We start from the raw sequence: 18,802 nt of genomic DNA on the forward strand, positions 1-18,802 counted from the left end.
TAGATACCATGTAATCAGCTCGAGACTCTCATTAAGGCAGGCTATAAAAAAACTGGGGCAAGGATTTAGAAGCAAATGAATCATTTCATGACTATCACCACTTATTTGCTATGCAACTACAGCAAAAGAAAGGCAGCCACTGTTCCGGTCTGAGTATAAGCAGCTTATCTGCAGGAAGAAGGAAAGAATTCCCTTTCCTCAGGCGATTCTGTGTACAAAGCCTCATCAGTCAGTTACATTTGAATCAAACCTGGAAACTTTGCTTTCCTAAAGCACAAAGCATCCATTTCCAAGAAACACCAGGACTGGACCTTTCCTCTGACAAGCACGCAAATCACTTGACCAAGAGTATGTCAAACTGAAAGCAGTGAGAAAACCCCATCCAAAGCATGCACGCAGCTGAATCATTGGTACAAGCCAGCGGAGAGACTTCCGCACAAAGCACAGGTCCTTCCTGGTGCAAGCCTGATTTGGCTTGCTCTAGTTGCCTGCAACATATCTGACATCTAAAAAGTCCTTCCAAAAAGGAATACAGCAGACCCTAAAACGTTCAGCAATCAGCAGGCTCCCAAACAGCCCATCCATTCAGGAGAACAAGAGCCACTTTTAAAACCTACCTCTTTATCATGGGCAAGCAAAGCACATGGGTTTGATCAAACACTCACAGCCAATATATATTCCCAACCCTATGACACAGAGCTTTAGCTTTTTTCACCCAACCAAGGAAATTATTGTTAACCCTTCCAACTTAGCAACTACAACCTCAACAAGACAGAGCACTCAAGAAAGCAGTTCTCGACTCCTGCTCAATTCCCCATGCCTAACCTGGGCAGATTTTCCATGTACACCATGCGTATGCTATGGGGTACAAAGGACAGCATAGCACATCCTGTGTTCCCACCCCCTCTACAAGATCTGAGAAACACCAGTAGCACAGTTCACTCCAGTGCTCTGCTGCTAGAGCCTGTACTTTTGCCTGTTTGCACTATCGTCCTCCTTTTCCATTAAGAGGTCTGGTGTTCTGAAGGTTGTAAGGGCAGAGACATCTGCAGAATGACAATGGCATCTACAGAAGACATCAACGCAGTGTCTCTATTTTCAACCACACAAATAGCACACGAACACATGACAAAAGGTTTTTAACTCTGAAAATACTGAAAAAAATCAGACCAGATGGGAAAGGTTTAAGAAAAAAACAGAGGAGGAAGGCAGAGCATATATCTTACCTCCTGAGTGAATCCTCCTCTGAGCTTTCCTCAGGCATTTCCTGGTTTAAGGCCTCCTGTGATACATTCCCAGGTCTGCTTGAAGCCGACTGGCTGTAAACTCTTTCCCAGTGCCCCGTCTCCTGGTTAAAGACCACTCCCACGGTCCTCTCCTCCTGCGGGGTGGAAGAGCTGCCCAGCTGCAGCCTGCTAGAGGCAGGAGCTCTGCCCTCGGTTCTCTCTGCAGGCTGCACCTGGCTGGTATTTGGAGGCACACCCTCAAACGTGCTCTGGACCTGCCCTGGCGTATAGCTAGGCGTGCTTCTTTCCCAGCGCAGCGTGTCATTGTTAAAGGTCAGCAGGTTATGACAAGCGCGACAGCGGTTCAGGTGACCCCGGGACAAATTGGAATTGTTTTCACTGCTGTGCGGAGTCTGCTGATGGGAGGGACCAGGCCGATCAGGCTCAATGTTGTTGTTGAGCATTTCTTGAGCCTGTTGCGACTGGCTGGGCTCCCCACCAATCCCCTGATCTAACTCCTGAAGCCGGTCATATTCCAAGAAGAATCGCCTCAAATCACACTGGAGCTCATTACGGATGCTGGCCGGGTTGCTCGGGCCAGCGGTACTACCGCTGTCCGCCTCGGCCCCGGGGGCTAGGAAGCCTCTCCCTTCTGTTGCGGAGGTATAGACCGACGCCTGGGAACCTCCCTCCTGCTGCCTCAGCACCGACAGCAAGCTCACGGAGGAGGCACTGGTCCTAGGGGGAGGCATGGCTTCCAGCTCCGACCGGGAGCTCATGTTCAGCACTGTCCTGGACCAGTCAGACCCACCTAAGCCCGAAGCCATCTCTCTCGCAGACTGTTGGTAGCGGGACTGGTGGCCTGCCAAAGGCCCGCTCAGGGACCGCCGCGTGGGGCCCAGGCTAAGGTTGCGCAGGGTGTTGCCAGCAGTGCTGCTCTGAACTGTGCTGAAAGCAGAGGGCCTGTTAAGTATCCCCTGCTCCTCCTGTGCTACAGAGGCCTGCTCTGGGGGTTGGTAAGGCTCTGTCTGCACAGAGGAGAAGGACGTGCCAGTGGCACCAGAAGACGTGGAGGGTGCATTTTCCTGGTGTGGGAAGAGAGAAGATGGAAGTCTTGCACTAGAGCATCGGCTGCAAAGGCACAACATCCCCAGGTGCTGGCAGCACTCTGCTGTGGGGTAGCTGACACGCTCCCGGAGCCTGTTATAGACAGATGCCCTTGTGTTCTCACTGGCTGGAGGTGGAGGTGGTGGTGGTGGAGGCGGTGGAGGGGATGGGGTAGCAGAGTCTTGAACACTGTTTTGCTCTCCCACCTGTATGCCGGAGGAGCGGGAGGACAACATATGCAGGAAGTTGTGGAGGAGAGGCGTGCGCCTCACAGGCTGAGAGGGAAGGATAGCGCGTTGGCGATAATGTGGCATCTCTGTACTGTCCACAGAGATTTCCACTTCCTCGTCACTCTGCAGAAGGAAACAATCAAAGTTCAGTCACCTCACAGCAAAATCCTACGCTTCCAGATAAAATGAAGAAAGCCACTACCATCCCGGACAGATGGAAGGACGTGATAAGCATTTTCCCTCTTCCTAGGGAGGGAAAAAAAAGGGTCCGGCCTTGAGTTGCAGGAAGCCAACTCTTTACTTCAAAGGAGCTCATTTTTGGATCCAGACCACCTCTTCCTCCAGCCCAGTGAGCTTGAACAACATGCTGTTCATACCAACAGAAGCAGTAGCATCTGAGGGTCAGCAGCTGTGGGGAGCGCTGCTAATAGGTCATGGAGCTTCAAATCCAGCAGGATGTCACAACACAACAGAAAGAGCAGGGGCATTGAGACATCTGTCCCACCACTAATGAGACAGCGAGGGCAAAACAAGCACACTTAAGAGAGTTCTTTAATAGCTCTGCATATTACGTGAGAACATTTCTGTGCCCAATTAAGTTGGGACAGAATTCAGCTTGGAAAAACTGCAGGTTTTCAGAAAGGCGTAAATCTGCTTAGGAAGAGACCAGGGTTAATACATAAAGCACCTTGTAATTAGTCAGTCAATTCATTACCCTTACCTGCTGGTTGGAAGGGTTAACAATTGCTGTGAGCAAGTAGTGTCCCAAGGGATCAAACCGTACTAACCTAAAACAAAAGCAGAGCCATAGTATCAATCATCAGTTCACATTCCACATTGACACAGGAAACTAGACACAGCACGAAAGAAAATCCCACATGAAATATCTGCAATGTTACTACATTACCTACCATCTTGGCTTCTGAAGGATGACAAAAAAGCTTACGCATTAAGAAGAAAACATACTTATTTAGCTGAAGACTGTAGCTATTTTTCAGTCCACAGCAACTCTAAACAGAAGTTAAAAGCTGGCAGTAAGCACTGCCGTATCAGTTGAAACAGCCAGGAAGTTTTAGGAAGATGTACATATATATTACAAACTGGAATTTGGTACAAAGGGAGCGATTAACTCCTCTTGAATGTTACTTCATCGTCTTAAACTGCTCAAAGGATGGCATCAAGTTTCCAGCAGCAGTTTCCTCTGTAACCGCACTGAAATAGCAGTTCAGCACTCTCTTCCAGCAGCTTCTGGGTTCTCTCATCCTTATGGTTGACAAGTTTAACTACTAAGCTTACAAATGAAAATGGAGTAGATACTGAAGGCATTTGTAGGACACATGGCTGATTACAAATACGAACATCCAAACCGATACATTATTTCCAATTGCTTTTTTTTCCCCTATTCACAGGGCTCTGTTTTTTTTCCCTACCAGATGGGTCAAGTAGTTGCTGCTAACAGTGCTTCTCTCCTCTGCCTCAGCAGAGACAGTGCAGCATCCCAGAGGAAAAACCCGTATTTCCCAAACGTGACCATTTTTCCAGACAAGTGCCCTCTTTTTCTGGAAACAGGAACTCACCGGACCCGCTCCATTTCGCTGGCTGTTTTCACCACTGCAAAAGGCTCCCGACGGCTCCAGTCCCAGAAATGTATCTCGTTGGCAGTTGCAATCAGCAAGAGCTGAGCCGTAGGATGGAAAGCAAGCGATGCAATGGCGTTGTTGCTATCTGTGAACCAGCTCTCACTTCCACCCTGAGTGAGGAGTCAAGAATCACAAGCAGTTTATTATACAAGATCATTAGGTTTCTATGTACATGCCCCCTCTGAGACTCTGCCTACGGCATTGAAGTGACATGCTTTCAACAACAGCTGCTCTCATATGAGACCACATCCAGAACACAGTACTACCTGCAACAACGACCGAAGATGTACTTTTACATGTGCGTCTCGAACAGCCTGTACAAATGCTGCCTATCAAAGCGACCAGGTGAGCATCCTTATTTTGTCTGTGGGCCAATCACCAGGCTAGGTACAATTGGTAGGGCAGCAGCTTTTCTAATTAAGAGTTCAAATATGCCCAAGGGAATGAAAAATGGCAAGTCTTTCACATAAGCTAAACAGGCATCTTGCACAAAGTTCTCCAGCATTATCTGTACCGCTCATATCAGGGCTAAGGAGCATGACCTACCTGACCAGACTGAATGAAGAATCTGTCATCTCCTCTCTAGACAAAGGAGGACGGCTACAGTCTGCTCTATTCTATGCAAAACTTCCAAACATCTCTCTTATCAGGCAACATTTGGCAAACAAACTCGGACAAAAAAGGTCACCACCCACCAAATACAAAAGCGTATGTGTTTCAGGAAAGACTTACATGTAAATCCCAAATTCTAACCTCCCCATCTAGGCATCCTGAAGCAATGAGGCCTGGGATGGTGGGGTGGAAGGTCACACACCAGGGAGTGCGGCGATGTCCAACCAAGGAATGAACACACTTGCCCGTTTTCACCTCCGTGATGTAGATGTTGTGGTTCACGTGCGTGGAAGCCATTAGGGTTCTAGGGATGCAGAAGGCAGGACAAGCGTTAGCACGAGAAGAGTACAGCAAACCAGACTGCGGTTAGCTTCAACTCAACGGGGTCTTTTTGCACCTAACCCAGCACACACAGCCCCACGTTCAAAGGATAAGAGGCTACTCTACCACCACCAATGGCCAGAAGGGTTCTTGTGGCCAGGTTTCAGGGTCCATGCAAGCAAGAGCTCATCAGATCTGCAAGCACAAACTTGACCGTGAAAGTCAGAGTCATCATGCAGCTCAGAAGGAACTCTTCTGAGTGACAGTTTGGGGCAAACAAACATTCCCAGTTCTCCACACCAGCTCAACCAGTCAAGTGACACAGAGATCCCACCTCCATTCCTGTTTCCAATGCACGCAGCATTCTGCTCTGTTCTTTAGTCCTCACTATCCCAGTGGGTGCGCCCCATCGCTTGGAATGGGGTACGAAAACATCCTTTACTCCCTCAAGTTTTTCATGAAATCCCATGGTGGCCACACAGACCCTTTTACCTTAGGACTACACATCGCTTGGGTACCTCAGAAATTAAACACCAGCTACGCCTGAAGCTGTGAGATTAGGAAGGTGTGCACGTTCCATCCATGCATGCCAGGAACCAGGAGTTTCACTTGGCTGTTCAGGACTGAACAACTTGACGGGCACAAGCCTCCTTCACTTTTTTAAGCGTAAGGAGACTGCTGAAACAGGGAACGAACTAGGAGTTAATTACCTGTCTGGACTAAACGCCAGCAAGAAGGTGGAGCGTGGACTGTCTGGCAACTCAACTTTCTGAAAAAGCCAACAAAGCAGGAAGTGTTGCAAGTGTCACATGATCGTACTTTAACTGTAAGCCACACGGACAGTAAGGGGAACCCGCTGCAGGAACATATCTATTATCACATCGCTGCAGGAACTGAACAGAGCCAGAGAGCATATCAAGTGTAACACATCAAATGTACAATCACGAGGCAATTTATCTTCAAATCCCTGCCTCCCGTCCCCCTCTCCAACACCAACCTGTGCACCTCTGTTCTGTGACCTTACCTTGCCCTCCCATTTCATCCATCGAGTTTTATCCTCCACCAGCTCCTGCAGGAGCCGCTGAGCACCCAGCGCCTGGGTGCCCCGCTCCCTACCCCACAGGATGCGGACCGCATTCTTCTCCGGTACAAACTTCATGGCTCTCAGCAGCCAACGTTACGCCAACCAGCGGGAGAAGACACCAGCAGGTTCCAGATGACAACCAGCACTGAGCTACAGACAGGCTATCCACATGTCAACTGTTTATCTTCATGGAAACCTAGAAAGAGAAGAGCATGATAAGAAAGGCAGCTTTTACCTGGATGAAGGAAGAACTTTAAATCCCAATACAACAGATTTAAGGGGAGCATCTACCCTCTCCCCTGCCTTTGCTGCCTTTTTACATTATCAGGGCCCAGTTTTGACAGTTCTGCAGCCAAAGATTACTTTAAAAGGGTTTTGAAAGCATCTAGCCATTTCCACGTACAGATATTGCAGACATACCACATCTAAAGAGAATTAAAAATTGGACTTGAAACTTTCACCCTTCCCTCCATCTCTTGCTGTACATAATAAAGGAAAAAAAAAAATCTATGAAGTGACACTCTTTGCACCCTAAAAATTTAGCTCCTATCTGGGAAGGCTGACAGATAGCTAGAGGAATAGCATTAAAAATTGACAATAATAACAGAAGTCTCCGCAAAATTGTGCAGATTTCAGTAACGGTAACCATTAGCACTGCAAAAGTTAGACAACCGATGCACCTCAAGTCCTAATTATTTCCAATTCTATCCCAACAGTTCACAGTGTATGAAAACAAGCACGTAGCAGACCAAAACCTTTCACTGAAGGCTGCAGTGGCATATTGGCTAACTCCACCACAATGGCTCATTTTGCCTGTCTGCAAATCATCTTTCCATCTCAGAACAACAGTTCCCCTAAGTAATACACAACAGCAAAGACTGATGCTTTTAGTGTATTTTGAGCTGCTAAGGGAAAACATTAGTAATACCTGTTGGTTGGCGTTTTGTTTGGTTGGTTTTTAGAAAAAAGTTAGGTTTTTGACAGAACAAAACAGAGCAACCACGTTACATAGCTTTTAAATAGTCTCCGGCATTGGGGCTCGTTACCAAAAGCTTTCCCAAAAGAAGATTTTTTTTAGAATAGACAAAACAAGGAACGCTGCTGCAATGCTATTACCTTTTGATCCCACCAGAGCGCGCATACTACTCTGCCATCTCTTTTCAATGTAAAGATCTAAAGATAAATCCTCCTCAGTTCATGTCACATGAAACAAAACCACCAATACTCTATCACAAAGGAAGTGGCAACTTAAAAAAAAAAAAACAAGCAAAAACACACACACAGGAAAAAAGGTTCACGTACCAAGAAGAGATAATTGTTAAATGACGGAATTCAGAGCGGTCATTAGCAAACCTTCCTTTCCTCCCACTCTCCCTAAAAAAACCCTCCTGAGCGGATGATTCAAGGCAGCTGCTGCTTATTGGGAGGAGCTGTCTGAAGAGATAAGCCAGGAAAATGAGTTCCAATAAAGCGGACCGGTTTTCATTTGTAAAAGTACAATAAAGGGTACTAAAGTAAAGTGAGGAACAAGTAAATGCATCAACCTTCTGAGAACTGAAATTCACCACAGAAATTCAAGCTAGCTGGAACTTTCCTGATGCTTAATGTGAACAGCATGGGGATCATCTATTCCAGGGAAGCTAAACTACCCAATATAAAATAAGCCTTCTTTTAAGAATCTGTGAAAGTCAGCCAAGCATTAGGTAGGAATTACTCTACAAAATAAAAGCCTTACTGGAAAGCGATAGAAAAACTGAAGTTGTCATACCGCAAGAGAGTTCACAGAAGCAACTGTAGAGATGAAAAGAGCCCAAACCCCAAATGCTAGAACACTACAAAAAGGCTAACTAGAGTAGATACAGCCAAAGCACTGTATAGCACATGAATCACTAAACCAAACTTTTCTTCATTAAACGCTAATAAACCCTAATCTGAATTCTGCGAGCAAGGCCAGTCACCCACGTTCAGAAGTGAAGGGGGTCAGAGTGGAGGAAGCGCGGCTGGGAAGGACAGGTCAAGAACAACACAGGCAATAAAAAGCCTGTTGTATGGGAGCAAACTATACGTCTAGTTTCGCCTAGGAAAATTAAGAAAACAGCAGCTGACTAGTCTTTATGGGTGCTTTCAAGGATCAAGTACGATGTCAATGCAAGAATAAATGTGTAAACCAAACACAAATGGGAGACGAGACTTGCAGTTGGACCAAGCTGGAAGTCCAAGACCTCAACCACCAAGCTAGCAGAGTAGCCTTCCAATAGGTGTAAAGGACAAACAATCTAAATAACTTAATAGAAGCTGATAATTTAAAAGCAGGATAACCCAATTACTCATGAGAAAGTACAAGCTCCGACAGCTTGGGAACATTTCAGTCCTATAAGGACTGAAATTACATGAAGTACAATAGCAACAAGGAAACCAAGATGTTTATCAAGCATCTTGATGTTTGTTTATGCCATGAGTAAGTTTACATACTGTAAAATAAACAGATAACACCTACAAATGCTTTTAGGGAGCTCCTTGTATTCACCTTATTTAAAGATTAAGTCACCTTCACAGCATAAAAGCAAGTACCTACCTTAAAACAACTTATCTAAATCTTCGCAGAGGCGTGCTAATTTTTTGAACTAATTCGGATATAACAAACACTTCATACGTGAGCCTCCTGAGCGTGTCCAAACTTGCTCTTTTTCCCTCAGGGACTGTCCCTCATTTTCCAGCTCCTTTGAACTGACTCACCTCTTTAAATCACTTGAAAAGAAAACAAAATAAAGCTCCAGACTTAAAGCCTATGCTACCTGCTCAACATCTTTAAAAGCTGGGATCTCATCAGAAAGAGCTGAGTGAATCCTTCCTGAGCAGAGCTGGCACTCCAGAGTCACTGCTGGTCCCTCTGGGGACCAAGCTTTATTCGTGCTTCAGAAGTTTAATCCCTTACCTGAATTAGCCTGAATACAGTAACTGCTCTCCACTGCTTGGCGACACGCTCTGCAACACTTTGGATTGGCAAGGAAAAAGAAAATCCGAGCCTTTAAATGGAGAAAGAGATGCAGCATAGATATGGGTGTTATCTCTGCTACCTTTAGCAGGAAGACTTGAACTTTATTATTGTATCATCTGCTCGGGGTTTTGTTGTTGTTTTCATTTGTTTGTTTTGCTTTGTTGGTTTTGGTTTGTTCATTTGTGTTTGTTTGTTTTTTCCCCAAGAGATAGACCCAGTTCCTTCTCTAATCTAATACAGGTACCCATCAAATCCAAACATTTTGCTCAGATGTAAGGAGAAAAATGACAGCGTGTCACTAAATCCCATGAAAAGACAAAACACTGAAGTACCAACCACAGCGGTCATCCAACTAACAAAGTTTAAAACGAGCTCTGTGGGCTTGAAAATACAACTCGGGCCTCAGCATCAAGAAAACGTGCGGCTCCTTGGACCAAACCTACCTGGGCCAGCAGCGGACCGATTCAGCAGCAGCGTTGCTTCTGTTACAAAAGCTGAGCTATCACAGCTGATGAGCAGCTGACCACCAGCACCAGGAACTGCTTTGGGCCCTGTATTTCTCTGTTGTCTTGTTTTGCGTTTTTAAATCAGGATGACCAGAAGTGGAGTCCGACAGCTAGAAGATTAGGTGATGCCCTGGATGTGGGCCAGGGCTCCAGAGAAATTCCCAAAGTGGAAACTCAGAAATTTTTCTGTAATTGGCGGCTTTGTTTCCTTAACAGTTTTCTCCCTTCAGGGCATTTCAGGACAGCATGCTGGGCTGTTTATAATTTTGGAAAGAGCACAGCCCAACCCCAAGCCTTTTCACTTGCTCTGCGCCAGCTGTCCTTGAGGAAGCCTCAAGAACTCCTGGCCTTAGATCAGTGTAAGCTCAGTTGTGATCGTCACTTCTACAGATGCTGAACCTCCCCAAAACCAAAGTGAAGCAGCAAATTAACTGGTAACACTTCATAGTGGTACAGGACCACAAGAAAACACTGACAAAAAGGTGGGAAGAGAAGAGGAATAAACCTAAACCCATTCAAATGGCCTTACAGAAAGGATGTCGTGATGTTTTGTGTGTTATGCAGTGGGTCTGTCAGTTTTCCACTAAGAAGCTTCAGCACTTTACAGAGATCCTGGTCCCATTTCTTATACACATACAGCTTTGGCATTAAAAATTTTGTGGAGAATCTGGGAGCACAGCTGGCTTTGGGGAAAAAGTTATTTCACGTGGCCTTCAGCTCTTGACTACAGATCTCTTACCACTCCTAAGGACCTCCTGGTTGCGTGCAGAGCATGCCCCTGGGAGCCTTTCCTGACACGCGCGTACAGGAGCAGTGGTATCTGCTCCACCGGTGGTTAAATGAAAAAAGCTGCAATCAGTAAACACTACTTATAACGGGACTTCTGTCCAAAAGATACAAATGTCCAAATAATTACAGACAGCTTGGCTGCCCAAAGAGCTCTCAAGTGAACGACGAAGACAGAAACAACATTAAGTGAAAGAGAAAAACCATCTCTGGCTTTGCAATCTGGGATGCATGGAGAGAATCCCCCAGAAAAGCCCAGAGAGGAGGAAGGGAGCGCGTGCTGTTAGTTTCTGTCTCCAAGTCCCTTTGTCAAGTTTTAAGACTTCCAGAATGCGTTGACTGTAAAACCAATGGGAACCCCACAAGTTATGGGTCAGTGTCAGCAGTATGCAGTGTACTAATGTAAATACAATCAAAGACACTGCGTAGTGGTTTTGGTTGTATTTAATAAATATTAGTAGTAACTCAATAAATCCACTATTGCACACTCAGGTGACTTCTACCAGTAACAATCTGAAGACCGCGCACAGAACAGTTTTTATGGTGGTAAAGGCCAAATGCTGCACCTTCACTACCAGCGATCCTTAGAGGCTGCAGTCACAAGACACACCATTTCCTCAAATCACTTTCTACAACCAGTTTCCCTCCTATTCTACAAAGTTTAATTTTGAGGCAAATTGCTTTATCAGGACCCCAGCGTCTTTAACATGCCCTAAAGAGGGAAGGAGAAGACACCATGCGTGCTGAAGAGAGCCTGAGACCACGTTGTCAGTATGCCTGCAGCCTACACAGCCCCTCTCCTTTCACAGGAGCTTCACTGATAAAGCAACAAGTCCTCGTTCTCCAAGACCCAGAGACAGGACATCTCCAAAGGAGAACTACAAGCCTAAAGCATCGTTCAGAACATGCGTGAGCAGTAACACAGCTCCCGTGACTTTCTAGTTCAGTGCCCTGTTTCTGCTCCAAGTTTCCCCCCTCTGCAATAAGGGGACAGCGATGCCAACATCTTAAATTGCACAAAACAAGACGCATAAAAAGCCCCAGAAATGCTATCCTGGGTAGAAGAGGACCTCAAGCCTACCAGCATTTTTATTAAAATCGTTGATTCAATTCATACCAAGTGCCTTGCTGTTCCCTCTAAACCTTTTCATGTCTCCACTTGAAAGACTGAGCAAAATAAAAAAAATAAGTTGATGTAAAACCAAAACAAAAAAGCTGATTTGCCCTCTCCACCCTGTATCAGCTCAGCTAAACAAACAGGACGAGTCAAAGAGTCCTAGTTTGGTAAGTAATCGAACTATGTAGCACTGGAATTTGAACAATGCAAAAACAACAACAAAAATCAGTAAAAAAGGGTGACATGACTCATATCCAGAACAGTTCCACTGATCTAAACTTAGTACCTCCTGCTCTTCCAAAACTTGTCTTGTGCTCCATACAAAGCAGCCAAGCCACATGAATTTCTGAGAAAGTACCTGATCAGCTGCATTTTTACACTTTCTTCCTAATACCACAATTCGTTTTCCCTTAACTCCAAGTGATAACTTCCAAGTTATCTTGCAGCAATATCTAAATGGACATGCATTGGAAATAAGCTGGAAGAATGAAAGAAGCAAAATTAGAGTGCGTTATATTGCTTTCTGTTTCTACTTCTGTGTCCGTGATTATCCCAAAAAACAAACAAAATAAAACCATGGGAACTTTAAGACACTGGAAATATGCAGGTTCCTGACATTAGGCTACTAAAGAGCATAAAGCCGGTCCTCAACCAACCACCCCAAACTGTAAAAAGAAAAGAATCTGAAGAGGATAGACAGTAAGTTTGTGATGGAACTAGATAACAGGGTCCAGATTTACCACCACGAAGGCACTTTCATTGTGTGACTCTTTTTACTCTTCAAAGCTTTAAAGATACTCAGCAAGTGTAAGTTTTCCCTTGATTAAAGGGAGAGAGATTTAGAAAGTAACTCCAAAGCACATCTTTTGCAGATGCACTAGATACACGGCTCTAAGTTGTATCTGCAACTCTACGCATTTCCATATAAATCACAACAGGATTATGAAAGAAAAATAACTAGCATTAGTGCTCCTTGATTAAAAAACCCATTGTTGTATTTTAAATTGAAACCACAAACAGCTCAGGAAGTTTAATTAGATTACAAAGATGTCAAGAGCACATCGTCATTTCAAGATATGATATGACAACAACGTGGAGCTGACTGCCATCAGAATCTGAATTTGTCTTCCCGGTCTGGATTAGATGAGCTAGAATACCTGTAAGAGAAGTACTTTTAATTGCTAGTTATTTACAGCAAAAATATCAGGAAGTGGAAGAGAAGGCTGCAGATACCACCTTCTGAAGGTCAGCGAACTGGTGGTACAGATGAGAAGGGAAGTCATAAAAAGGTAAGCGATAAGCTGTGTCTGGCGTCTGGCAGCTTCATTTGCCAGCGATAACACGAAGCATTTCCCTGTCTATTACTGCTATTTCCACACAAGCTTCAAGAATTCTTGAGGAGATACTCGCTCCAATCCACAAGCCGGGAAGAGAATAAATATAATTTCATAAAGCTGTAAGGTCTGTCAAAGAGCAGACCTGAGATCCAGGAGATTAAGAGTTTGTGTCCCGACTCCGCGCTCAGCCCGTGGTATCTTTGGCGAAGTCCTGCACACAGTAGGAAAGGAGGGGCAGAGCAAATAGAAAAAGAGAGCAAAAAAAAGAAAGCAGCTTAACCCCTTCAGAGAACCACTCTCATTTTGATAGAAGAGCAAAGAAATTCTCAATTAACGTAAATATTGAGGTTTTGAGAAGTCCCATGAAGGTTCCTCAAGCTCAAGAGCCACAGCCAAGTGCTACCTACCAGCATCACGCATGCAAGAGCGACTTGGGAGCACTGGCATCACCGAGGACAATGGTTTGGGTTGGCATGGAAGGGTTTTGGGAATGGCATGGGTATCCATCCACAGGGTGAAGTATTTTATTCATTCAGAGCTGCGCTGCCAATTCCTGACACCCTTTCCCCTTCTCAGTGAGAAACGTAAGGAGGAAGGAACAAAAAAGTATCAGAAACGGGGGTCAGACACTCCTCTGAACCATTCTACGCTGCTCCAGGTGGCGAGTTAGTGCTACGTACTGCAACAGGGCTGCAGGAAGGCGTTGCTCTCCGGGGACAGCCCCGAGACCTCACTGAGAGCATCACAAGTGGAGCTGTGCCACAGCGCACGGATCAAGATGACTCTCTCCGCGCTCAGACCTGGCACCTCACCACCCTACGTGCCTTCAACCAACAGCTTACAGGAACCGAGACAACAAACAGCTACTGGACAGCAGTTACAGTCAAAGTCCTTCACAACCCACGTTAAATCTAGCAGGGACGTACGTCTCTTGGTTTAAGCAACTCCATCAATAGGTCTTTCACTGAGCAACTGCCATACAATTTAACAGCCTTGAAACATTTCCAACGCTAATGCCCTTCCACTGCACATCACCCCACTACTCACTTCCAAAAACCACCGTTCTTTTGTGCTCACGTCATTAACAATTTGCTTCTGTCTCTTTCCTTGCTAGATACGTGCAGGACTCTTAACACAAGAGCACACAAGGTAACTATTAACATGTACTATGCCCCTTATCAGGTCTCCAACAATACAAACTCAACAGGGGGGAAAGAAAAAAGAAAAGAAAGTACCTTAATGCTATTCACCTGAAAAACGTTAATGAGCGTTAACTATATTAGCAGCATCAACAATGACTTTGTAGGTGTCCTGAATTCAGTCAGCTTGCTAGCCACTGCACAAAAGATACTGAACTTATTTTCCATCAGTTTCATTAAACAAAATTATGGTGCAGGAAGGGAGGAAATATTCAAATCCCTAACTCGTGACAAGGGGATACTAGCAGGCAGCGTTACTGCTCGCCTTCCTTGCAAACGGTCACTGCAGCTGCATAGAAGTTGCAAGCGCCGCGTGGAAAATGGAAAAGTAGAAAACAGCCGAACAAGAATCCAGGGGGTCAGCTATGACTCAGAAAAGGGCAAAAGAAAGAAAATTAAGAAGAAGCTGACAGCAAAGTAAACATTCTGCGTACACTCCCCGGTAGCTAAGTCTGAACAGGCGAGCCCAGCTATCTGGACCCAGACGCGTTCTTCATTCCAAGTACTAGAAAAAAACACAGAACTGCTCACGGACTGCTGCCCTCGTTAACATCCCCGCCGCCGCCACGGATGAGTACCAGATACTCGTTTGCTACCTTCAAAACACAAATAGACCATTTTTAAAGAAAACCCTGATCTACAACAACACTGTGGACTACAGAATTAGCAAGCAAGCTCTACCAAAGACCTCTGAACACCAGAAGCTGAACCACAGCAGCAGTCCAGAAGATAAACAAGGATGTTAAACTTGGGGAACTGCACCTGAAACTCGCTGCTGTGTTACTCACAAGGCATTTGGACGTGCCTGGATTTAACCTCATCCCCTGTTCTGAAAATGAACCCAGCAACAAAATTAAGCAGCGCTGCAGCGGACTGGCAGTAAGCGCGCACCACAAGCAGGTCACTGCCAGGTTCCATTTTAACATCCCCATTAGCGATCTGAAAGAGGATGGGAGTGGCAGAGGCTGAGGAGCCAAGCTGACATTTGCAAAGGACACCAAGCTGGGTGGAGCGGTAAACAAAGACAAACAGAAAAACACGCTGGGCTTCGTCTGAAGATCTGAAACGTTTGGCGTGGAGGAGAAACGGGGTGGCACGGGGCGCTCCCCCTGAGCGTATTTACGCAGTTAACGTGCTCTCCGCAGTCACGCAGCTGAGAGGCAGCCTGCCCCTAGACAGAAACCCTTCCCGACCCTCACAGCAGGAGGGTACCGTCAGGGTACGCGCTGGGGGAAATACCACGGAGAGCCACCCGGCGCAACCCCGCGGGACGCGGAGCCCTCCGGGGGCAGGCCTCCCACCGCACGCCCCCCGGAGCCGCCGCCTCGCCGCGCTCAGCGGGGCAGCGCCCTGCGGCAGCCCCGGCACCGGCCGGCGGGACCCGTCCCCAGCCGGGCCGCGGGGGGGGGGGGGGGGGGAAGGTGGCTCCCGGGGCGCCCCGCTCCGGTCCCGCCGCCTCCGCCGAGGCCGCACCCGCCCGGCGCCGCCGTCCCGGGGCCGAGGGCCCGGCGCGGCCTCCCCGCCGCTAGGCCGCGGGCCGGGTGCCGGCTCCCCAAGGCCGCGGGCCCCGAGCCCCGGCGGCCCCGCGCCGGCCGGCGCCTCCGCCGCAACCTCCCGGGGCCCCGCCGCGGCCGCGCCCGCCCGGGGAACGGCCCCGAGCCGGGGGCGGGCCGAGGAGCGGGGCCGGGGCCTACCTGCGGCGGGGGGCCGGGGCCGGGCCGGTCGGAGCGGCCCCTCCGCTCGCTCGCCGCTGCCGCCGCCGCCGCTCCGAGCTCCGGCCAGGCCAGGCAGCCGAGCGCCGAGCCGGGCCCGGGGAGCGGCGCCGAGGAGCGGGGGCCAGGCCCGAGCAGCCGAAGGTAGAGCGGCGGCGGCAGCCCGCGCCAGACGAGCGCCGAGCGGCTGCGGGCCGCCGCTGCCCCCCCGCGGCCGGCCCAGCCGGCAGGCCCGGCCAGTCGAGCGCGGAGCGGCACGGGGCCGGGCCGGGTACGGCCCGGGGGCTGCGCCAGGCGGGGCCGCCTGCGGCCGCCTCCCTCCTGCAGCGAGCCCGTGCCCTGCCGTACCTCAGCTCTCCTCTGAAGGGAGAACTTCGGCAGTTGTTCGCTCTTCGTGAGCCGGTCAGCCCCGGGCATTGCCCCTGCGGCACCCAGCCAGCCGAGTGGTGCTGCCAGACCCCTCGCGAGGGCCAGGCTCCATCCACCAGCCCCGTTCCTGGCTCCGTTAACTGACAGTCAACCCCAGCTTAGCGTCTCCTCCAGCCTGGTGCTTTTCCTTCTTGGGAAAGAAAGGATCTCATCCAACCCTTCCTCACCTCCACGGTGTGCGCACACTACCGCGCACCTTGCACAAAGCCCGATTCCCCCCAGAACACAGCTGTCAGGAACCGCCGGGTTCTGTGAGGTGTGCAAGACTCCAGTGGCACTTAGCAAGAATTTATACCTGCAAACCAAAAGAGAAATCCTTTTGTACCTTGCTGCTCATCAACTCAGGGTAGACGTGGGTCCACATGGAAGTTTAATTTGTGTGAAATGCTCTTTCAAAATCAACTGTGATTTGGGTTACAAAGAGGCATAGAATTGTTGCTTTGTAAAATAGTGCAAGGCTTACAGATTTTCCATTGTTATCAAAGACAACGTCCCGAGTTTCTCCACTGATCTCACATTACAGTCATTGTTCCCTGTATCAGGTGAAAGGGGAGTCTATAAGCATCAATAACAGTAAAAGTTTAGCAATTAAATGACACCTATGAGGAGATCAAGAGAAGCTCATAATACCCCCTGAAATGAGTGAATAAAATTTCTCCTCGTCCCACACCCGCGCAGTCATTACAAACTTAAGAAGAGGGACACAGCTGCTCTCTGTATCTTCCCAGATGAACCGTTGAAGCCTTCCTGCTGTCACAACACTAGCTAAAGTGAGTAAGTAGAAGCTCCTGACGAATACGACAGGCTTCCGAGTCCATTGATTCCATCTGCTCATACTCCTCTTCAGGCTGCTCCACGTGTCCTGTGGCCGGGGAGGACCACACGTCCAGCCCGTGTTCCAGAGAGATGTTATGAAGCACGCAGCAGGCCAGGATGATGTGGCTGGATTTCTCTGGGGAATACTGCAGGGTGCCTTTGGACCCATCCAGGCAGCGGAAGCGCGATCGAATGGTTCTGAACGTCCGCTCAATGACGTTGTGGGTGGCGGAGTGCGCCATGTTGTAGCGATATTCCGCGGGTGTCTCGGGGATGTGCAGAGGGGTCATCAGCCAGGTTCGGAGAAAGAAGGAGCTGTCACCTGTTCGCAGTGAAAAGAAGGGAGACAGGTTACAGACCTACAGTTAACCACCTTAGGGTTTCAGCTCTTCACCCCAAGTTTTCTGGTAGCGTAGATACAGAATAACTTATCTCTCAGGCTAAAACAGAAAACACGAAAGAGCAACGATAACTCTGGTTTACAAATGTGACAAACAACAAAGTAAAGAGACTCCCTTTTACAGAGGGAAATCCTTGAAGTATGTGGAATAGTTCTAAGAGAATCCATTTACTGTGCAATACAGTGAAAGTAAGACAACTGGACTAAGAGCATAAGCAGAATGAAAAATTGCATAATTCAGCTTAGAAAGGGGTAGAATTCTGAAAAGGTCAAATACAAATTAAATTATACAAATCAGTACAAATTACAATATGAATACAAATTAATATATACAATGATCGGAGTATATAAAACACAGACTGCAAGTTACTGTTGTACGCTTCCAAGAGGAGGACAGTCCAAACTGAATCTCAAGTCTCGAGGAATTTGCAGGAAAGCAATCTGAACTAAACTTATCTCCTGTGTCCAGAGGCTCCCGACTCAAAGAGGAGCCAACGCAGAAAGAGCCATTCCACAGGAAAGAATGACGAAAAACCGACTTACCGAGTAGCCAGCCGTCTTTATGTAGCTCATTTTCGAACTGGCTTGTAAGGGCTGCCTGCTGTAACACGGTGCAGTCAGGCAGGCTGCCTGGCCAATGTGTTTCTGCACTCAGCAGGACTCCTCTGGCATCGCACACCATCAGGCAGTTCAGGGAGTGGAGGCCCTTTCGGTTCACGTAGGACAGGTCCTCGGCGTTCGGCGCTTTGATCGGCACGTGGGTGCAGTCAACCACCCCCAGCACCCCCGGCATGCCCGCCAGCCCGTAGAAGTCGTCCTTCAGGCTCTGCACCGTGGCTTCATCCTCAGGAAAGCGAATAAACTGCGAGGCTCTTTCCACCAGCGCCTCGGTGACGTTGGCAACGCAGCGGCTCATGGAGGCTTGGCTGATGCCAATGGCGTCCCCCATGCGGGTCTGGAAGGAGCCGGAGGTGTAGAAACCCAGCGCGGCGAGGATCTGCGTCTCCGGGCTGATGGCCCTGGAGCGCTGCGTGGGGCGCGAGAGGCTGGCTCCCAGCAGCTCCACCAGGTAGTAGATGAACTGTCGGGGAAAGCCGTACGTGGACACCAGGTACTCGTCCGTGACATCCTCCAGCTTGAACCTGTCCAGCGTGCGGTGCCCGCGGCCGTACAGCAGCAGGTCGCAGTCCAGCACCGCGATGGGCACGGCCATGGCTGGCGGCCGGGGGCCCCTCGGGGGCTGCCCCGGGCACGGCGCTGCCCCCGGCGCCTCGGCCCGCAC

General features: G+C 48.4%; 2 protein-coding genes across 3 annotated transcripts in view; both read right to left on the reverse strand.

Annotated features, from left to right (window-relative positions):
- AMBRA1 (autophagy and beclin 1 regulator 1) overlaps positions 1-16,046 on the reverse strand; it is a 130,475-nt gene extending 114,429 nt beyond the window's left edge. The window contains exons 1-7 of one of the 2 annotated variants that reach the window (XM_080594650.1): positions 15,858-16,046; positions 6,161-6,416; positions 5,847-5,905; positions 4,936-5,119; positions 4,141-4,313; positions 3,285-3,351; positions 1,227-2,686 (exon numbers count right to left, since the gene is read on the reverse strand). In XM_080594650.1, coding sequence (XP_080450776.1) covers positions 1,227-2,686; positions 3,285-3,351; positions 4,141-4,313; positions 4,936-5,119; positions 5,847-5,905; positions 6,161-6,295 — 2,078 coding nt within the window. In that variant the 5' untranslated portion in view covers positions 6,296-6,416; positions 15,858-16,046. The remainder of the gene's footprint in view (positions 1-1,226; positions 2,687-3,284; positions 3,352-4,140; positions 4,314-4,935; positions 5,120-5,846; positions 5,906-6,160; positions 6,417-15,857) is intronic. The other variant, XM_080594651.1, reaches the window with a different exon arrangement.
- A 615-nt stretch (positions 16,047-16,661) lies between these two features.
- On the reverse strand, positions 16,662-18,733 carry HARBI1 (harbinger transposase derived 1; the record flags this gene model as incomplete). Its single annotated transcript, XM_080594699.1, has 2 exons — positions 16,662-17,442; positions 18,064-18,733. 2 exons carry the CDS (start codon positions 18,731-18,733, stop codon positions 17,066-17,068), a joined length of 1,047 nt encoding a protein of 348 aa, XP_080450825.1. The 3' UTR covers positions 16,662-17,065.
- Between the last annotated feature and the right edge of the window lie 69 nt (positions 18,734-18,802).

Source organism: Anser brachyrhynchus, assembly GCF_964034855.1.
Source record: "Anser brachyrhynchus genome assembly, chromosome: 5".
In the NCBI taxonomy this organism is placed as follows: domain Eukaryota; kingdom Metazoa; phylum Chordata; class Aves; order Anseriformes; family Anatidae; genus Anser; species Anser brachyrhynchus.